The 7,807-nt window shown below is 39.2% G+C and overlaps 1 protein-coding gene across 1 annotated transcript; it reads right to left on the bottom strand.

Annotated features, from left to right (window-relative positions):
* On the bottom strand, nucleotides 1–1,626 carry LOC145438958 (kelch-like protein 31). Its single transcript, XM_080316364.1, has one exon. The coding sequence runs from the start codon at nucleotides 1,624–1,626 to the stop codon at nucleotides 1–3; it is 1,626 nt and encodes a 541-aa protein (XP_080172490.1).
* Between the last annotated feature and the right edge of the window lie 6,181 nt (nucleotides 1,627–7,807).

Raw genomic sequence — 7,807 nt, 5'->3', positions numbered from 1 at the left:
TCAACCATATTCCATCACCATGACAGATCCGCAGGTACAGAGTAGTTCATTGACTTTTTTCATTCCGTACCATTTTTTGTTCAATATATCGTACTTCTCAATCACATCAAGATCAGAATCGCCGAATGCATCCACTACAAAAATCCAATTACCGATGCGATAACCAGTATTGGTACCATGATATGCATTCATAGATGGTAATGAAGTCCATTGAGCTGAAGTGACATCGTAACATTCTACATTGTCGAGGGTCTCTTCTTCACTCCACCCACCGGTTACAAATATCTTTTGATCAACTGCAACAACACCACAGCTATCAGCAGGATATCTCATTGGCTCGAGATCAACCCACTCTGATGAGGATGGAGTGAATCTGCAGAACAAAGAAACTTCGACTTCATCTCGCCGACCTCCAATACAATAGATGGAACCATCCAATGACACAAGAGTTGCATTAGAAATTGCTGATGGTTTGTCTCGCAGTAGAAACCATTGATTTACAGATGGGTCAAATCTTTCGACATCAGCTTTTTCTGTATAACCACTTCCTCCGATAACAATTATAAATCCAGTTAAACAAACTGACCTTGGAGACATACCATGGTTGCAAATCATATCATCCATCTTCTTCCATTTTGAATTTTTTTCCCGAAAATTTAGCCGATGAACAGATTTAGTTTCACAAAAGACATAAATATGTGAGTCCAGGGAAATAGCTGTGAATTCCTCCGGGAAATCCATCCATTCATCATGGAACTTTTCTATTTCCTCAGTTATTGGATTTAAGGATCGGAGGCATTTTGCGCCATCATCAAAAAGAATGATCAGTTTTTCGGCGTCATTTTCTTCTTTTGCCTTAACGGAAGCTTTCATAATATGATCATTGAATAACTTGTACAGCTCGATGTCGTTACTTATATGGGAGTGGGTATCTAAAATCTGTTGCAAATATGCCGGGGAGATTTGATCAAACTTGATTACTTTGAGAAATTCGTGCAAATATTCGATTTTACTTTGACATTTGTCGATCCACTTGAGCGATAATGCAAGTTTTTCTTCTTCCCATAATTTCAATTTTCCCGACTGCAAAAGACTGAGAAGGTCAGTTTTCTCAATGCTTTCAAATCCATCTAGGTCTGAGATTTCCATGATATTTTCTTGTAAAAATATTCTGCATTTCGAAGAAACATCCGTCAGTCCATAAATATCAGCCACATTTCTGGTAGATAAGTAATTTTCAATGGTAATTGATTCCTCCAAAATATTGGATACGGCTTGCTTTACATCATCCAGCTGCATCATCATTGAGACGTGAAGAAGTTCAACGATTCTTTCATCAGGAATCTCAAATTTACCCGAATATATGAAATCGATGCAATTTTTCACACACTGAGAATCCACATCTTTCAAAACAACTTTTCTGTCGCGACTCTCTTTCGTGTCATACTTCAACATGGCTCTAAAATAAGCGGAACCAGCCGACAATACATTTTTGTGTGTACGATAGACATCGTCTCCGACTTGGATTATGAAATCACAATGATCATCATCTTGCTTCATTCGATGTAATTCCTCGAGCATCCTCACAGCATGCCTTGCCACATCTTGACAAACAACCTTCATCATGGTCACCAGTCACTTGTTAGGGATATTTCTATATTGAAGACTAAAGTGCTGTTTTTAAAATACACATGATTAAAGTAAAAGCACACAAAAATCATTCATACCGACCAAATAACCCGCATTCATAACTGCCGCTAACCAACTAAGTTAATATTGATTTATAATTTCACAGTTGAATAAAACTACACATTTTTCGAAAATTGCAGAGACATTCAATGAAAGGTTCCAAGGGAAGCCAGTTGATTATAAGGGTGGAACATAAACATCAACATTACCTTCTTTTACTAGTGATAGAAAAGATCTAATTGAATGAAGACAGGAATACGGAAAATACCAAATATTTAGCCTGCATAGAGTTACCTGTACAATAAGTAACAACTATGATCAAGGCATGGATAGATTTTTCTTTGCCCGATAGAGATGTTTCCATAATACATTGAATATTGAAGCCACAGGAGATTCTTAACTATTCGTTTCGTAGTGAATGCTGTGATCTAAACATTTCAGAAACCCCTTTGAATTACTAACACAAAGTGGTATAGTGAATTGCGTGAATGTAATGTGAATGTGTAATGTGAATGTATCATAATCTAAGCTACAGCAAGCTAAAGAAGAATGTTTGGTCGCAAATGTCAAAAAATAGAATAAATAAAAACGCAAATGTTGTCATAAAATCACGTTTGGATTTAGGCTCGAATTTATAAATTTGAGGGTACATACATGTTGCCCGAAAATCGACAGTGTGACTTCCGAATACCTCATTATAGCGATGAAACATCATATGCAATTTTTACATAAATATTTTCTGTACGTAGGCATGTTTCATTTGTTTCATGATTAGTAGGCTTGATTATTTTGCTTGATTTGGCTATTGTATCATCGGTCCCCACCCTACGAATTTTACACATGAATCGAAAAAAATTCCACTCAAGGAAGGTACTGAATAAAATAATAGGTGCCATTATACAGCCTGATACAAGCCCTACACTACACAATAAAAATGATTGCTGGTTTGTTCGTGTTGAAAGTTACAAAGAAAAATGTATATGTCGATTTAAATTCAGTTTACACCCCCCAAAACAAAAAAAACATCTGTGAGAGACCCCATAGCTCGCGCTCGTCGATTTTTTTTTGTATGTGAGGAAAGATTTTGCCAGCATGCAATTGTAGTCAAGTTCACGGAGTGTAATCATGGAATTATCATAGAGAATTTTCAAATTATTTTCGGTCCCAGTGATCCATCGGTACCACATCTCCCCTACTTAATCAAGTATTCAAGAATTGGGACTTGCAGTCTTTCTTAATCATTTGTTCAACCCAAACAGCTAAGCGACACTACAAATATTTTTAATTTTATCAAGTGGGAAGCATCGTTTGGTCATATTCACATCATTTTTACAATTTTACAAAACCAGCCGATGCATTTGCTCTGCCACAGTATCATATGGTATAATTCCAAAAATTGCATCAATTTTGATTGCATCGCGAAAACTCATATTGCGATTTTCTTATCCTGTGCAACTGAGTTGTAATTTGCAAGTAATGTCTAATTTTATCTATATCAGGGGTGGCCAACTTTTTTTGGGCAAAGGGACACATAAGATTTACTAACCATTGCGCGGGCAATTGGAATGTTGATAACCTTTTTTTAGTCGTCCGATAGGAGCGAACCGAATTAGGTAACATTGCACACAAGACTTATATTAATACGCTCTAAAATTGATAACAATATGTCATGCAACAGTGCAGTGCGCAATCTGGCTCTGGTCGCGCAAAGCGCGAATTTTTTTTGCAAGGTAATGACTGAATTATATCAATGAATATGTTGCTAACATACATTGGGGGTCGCATCTGTATACCACTGGGCTCATTTGGCAAGGACAGGATTATTCGACGTTTAGACATAGCAAACTCGACGGTATCAGTGAACATGCCTCTATCATTTTGTGCAAATGTTTTGTCGAAGATCTCGCTGCGAGAGCACAAGCGAAGCCGGATGTTGGACGACACGTTATCTCCTATAATTGCGAATATAGTTAGACTCAATTCTGTGAATAATATGTATTTATAATTTTCAGAAGGGGCTCAAATACTGAATGTAACAAATCTAGTGACAATGAGTCATGTTAAGTACCGAGAAAAATTTCAAGTCAAATAAATCTGCTGTGAAATATTCTACTTTATGGTCATATACGAAGATCTGGGATAAATTTGGCTGGCCCCTGGATACGTCAATGCGTCAGACATGTTGTTTTAGTCATCATCAAATTTCGCGGTCATGCCAATTAAATTTTGGTTGGCCTTGCAATTGTACCTGATGTCATAAATAATTTCGATAATTACCTCGCAGGCCACTGGCCATGGCCACACCTAACCTTCCCGTGTGCCAAATTTGGCCTGCGTGCCACGGGCTGGCCGCACCTGATCTGTATGGTTATTAACAACAGTGATTGGTGGTACATAAAAATTCGATTGAAAATTCTTTGAAGGCAAATGTTTTCATGATAGAGAAGTTGGAGTCGGAGTCGGAGTCGAAGTCAGGGTAATTCTCACAAACTCCGACTCCGACTCCAGTCAGTATTTTTCCTACGTCCCCGACTCCGACTCCAGCTATTATAGTTTTCACGACACCGACTCCGACTCCGACTCCACGAAGCAAAAATTACCCAGACTCCGACTCCACCGACTCCAATGACTCCGACTCCGACTTCACAGCCCTGTTGCTACGTCAAATTAGAGTGACTCGTCTAGTTAATACTTTAGTTCTTTGTTTTATTTTTGTTCTTAGTTCTTTTGTTCTTGGATCTTAGTTGATGTATTTGAACACATTAATGAATTGAACCATGAACACCCGATTTCAATGGAAGAGTACTTTTGCTCACGAAATCTTCTCAACTGTAAAGGCATTCAGGGCGAAGCTAAGACTGTTCGGGTCTACGTGCATATTCGAGCAAACAATTTCGAACATGAACATTAACAATACAAAGCTGTAAAGAAGCACTTGATGAGCGTAAAGTGGGCCAGTGCCAGTTGCAATGAACAGGCATCGGGGTATATGTTTACTCAATATCAAAGCGATAAGGCATAATGAGACGTAATGAACAGATTGGAGGATGCCGAATGACCAATTGCTGCTGCAGTTGCGGTCTCTTAAACGGGCATCCCCCTCGGAACAGTGTCCGATCTCGCAGTTCTTTCTTTGATTTTTGTCTCTATCCGCGCATCACTGTTTGTTGTTTCCATTCCTTGAAAGTGCACTCTTTCATCTGTGGTATTTCCCGGCTTTTTGTTGCCGGAAGAACAGCGACATGGGAGAGGCGGAGCCCAGAATAGTATCTGACTGCTAATAAACCCAATTATGAAACCGGACCGCCGGGTGGAAGACGCTTATCGCCACCACTACGTAAAGGACAAACGTGAATGTAATTTAATTACCTTTAACTGAAAGATTGTCACTGACGCTCATCAAAGTTAGCGCTTTATGAAAATCTTAAGCAGAGACATTATTTGTTTCTTTAAATATTGTGTTAAAAACGCGAGACGTACTGAAACTGCACAAATGACGACTCAAAGCATAGCCTACGGGACCTATCATCTGGCTGGAATGCATTACCACCACATATCCGTGAATTGCCTTATAATAGATTCAAAAAACACCTACTTGATCACCTCCTGTCGTTATACTACTAACTCTGTTGCCCTACCTAGCCCAGACATTGCTTCATTGATCATTTGCTACCATCGTTTAATTTTTCTTCTATTTTCCTTTTTCAACTAAACATTTTTTACAGCCAGACTGTTCAGAGTCAATTAAGTGTACCTGTTTGATTCTGGTGTGATCAGACTAGATGACCTTCATGGTCTTATCGATCATTCCTATCTAATACCGAATACTGTGCATGCATATTCTCTGTACCACCATCACTGCCGTTTGTTATGTATTTTGGTTGGATGAAAATAAAGTACTCCGAATCATAGCTAGAGCTCCAAAGGGGCCTGGCTGCCCATCCAACAAGTCGCTGCTGAAGAGATTCGGCGTCCTAAACATAGAAGATATGCGGAAACTAGAAATCGCCAAGTTTATGTATCAGTTCCACTGCGGTCGTTGCCCCGAATACTTCAATGACTTCTTTATCTCGGAATCAAAAGCGCACAAGTACAACACACGCGCGTCCACGTCGTCCAAATATCATATGATCGACCGAAAAGATCATCGCTCTATCAAATATGCCGGACCTGATGTGTGGAACAGTATCCCGCCGGCCATCCGACAGTCGACGAGCATGTCCACATTCAAGTCGAAATACAAGCAATTACTACTATATAAATACAGTCCAACCTCAAGATTACCGGTCCACGACTGACCTATCGATCTCGCTTCCCATGACATGCCGCCCTATTTCTTGTCGCTTTCTTTTTCTATACTATCTTCTTTACTTTCATTCAGTGTGCAATGTGCATGCCTCCTCTTTACATCGCCTAGGCTAAGGTGGGTGTCAGATTCCATAGACTACTCCTTGTCGCTTCGACATCTTCCTGTCTTTTCATTGTATCGCATTTTTGTGGTGTATTGAACTGATAAAATTGCTAATAAACCAATGATGATGATGATGATGATGATGAAATAAAGACTCTCTCTCTCCCAACGCAAAAGAAGCAGCTCCCAAGGGGGCGCTGTAGCACCATAAAAAAATCGAAGCAGCCGCACTGCTATTTAGAGTTCAGAATCGCATACTTCTTGCTACGCCAATATAATTTTGGTCTTTTATTTCGTCATGCTTGAATTCGACACTATGATTAGGTCAATAAAATCGACACAAACTTATATTCTTCGGACCTTTTTGTCACTGGCTGCATAACCCCCCGCCCTACGATAGGGGCAGACAAATTCTCCGGTCAGCGGGCCGGATATGGGAAAATGAAGTAGCGGAGATGTGGTTCCGATGGGCGATGGATCAAAAATTGGAAAATGATCGCTGGCCCCAAAATGTTCAGCCGAAAACAGCAGATCTTTTGCTGGCTCAGCACTTTGATACAAGCTCAACCTATCGCGCACATATACATGGATATCCGTCTTTTAAAAAAATATTTATGGACGTTCAAAATTTGTTGTTCGAACGAATCATCGGTCCCCACCCGGTGGGTCCGATGGCACACGACCCGGGGACCTATGACACATATACCCTAAAAAAGTCAGATGTGACAACTTTTCTTGCTCAGTATTATAATCTATGCTACAGCAAGCCAAAGAAGAATGTATGGTCGCAACCGTCCAAAAGTAAACTAAATCACGTGTTGTCATAAAATCACGTTTTGATTTAGGCTCGAACTTATAAATTTGAGGGTACATACATATTGCCTGAAAATCGACAGTGTGACTTCCAAATACCTCGTTATAGCGATAAAACATCATATGCAATTTTCACAATAAATTGCAGGACTTCGATCACGTGACTAGATACGCATAGCAACAACAAATTGGTTAGCAAGCTACTTTCTCGCGCACCTGCTTCAGTGCTAAATATCGCATAGTGTACTGTTGATTTCTGGTTGTAAACGTTTCGGAAATTTGTTGTAGAAGTCATCAGAGATTTACCTATGCTAGATGTCAATCCTGTACAAAGCACATAGAATGATATCGTCAGAATTACGCAGAAATCCGTCGTTAACGTAGGCGTATTTCGGATACAGTATATTATCGTTTTCGGGCTGTAAACGTTCGCAAGTGTCATGGAGATGCGCAAGGATTCAAATATGTTGGATGTCTTTGATTCATGAACTATGTAAACTCCTTGCGTCAAAATGATTGACATTGTAGCCGTTATTTGGTTGTCAACTATGATGTTATGACACAAAATTCGACATTGCAGGACATTGACTGCGTGATATTTATTGCAGCATTAAGTTAGGTGTGGATAGTATATTATAGTTGTATTGTAGCGGTAGTTGGTAATCATTGCAGCATTTTGATGATTGATATCGATTGCAATATATATATAGGATACTGCTATTTTTAAGCCTAAGAGACAATGACTGCCAGTGCCAGTACGTTGATGTGTCATGAATTCATGCAATGTGCTACATACCATAAATATATTAAATATCCTAAGCTATTGTATGACTTCTCAGTTAAACAATTAAAAATATTTAGACCTCTACACCTATATTACAAGTTATTGATCAT

Source organism: Botryllus schlosseri, chromosome 1, assembly GCF_051294905.1.
Source record: "Botryllus schlosseri isolate E-star chromosome 1, Bs_hap1, whole genome shotgun sequence".
Lineage (NCBI taxonomy): Eukaryota > Metazoa > Chordata > Ascidiacea > Stolidobranchia > Styelidae > Botryllus > Botryllus schlosseri.
The sequence above is the reverse complement of the archived record's forward strand: the minus strand, read 5'-3'. Positions and strand labels throughout refer to the sequence as shown.

Bases quoted from the DNA above. Each gene is read 5' to 3' on its own strand.
- LOC145438958 (XM_080316364.1), bottom strand. From the start codon at position 1,626: ATGATGAAGGTTGTTTGTCAAGATGTGGCAAGGCATGCTGTGAGGATG.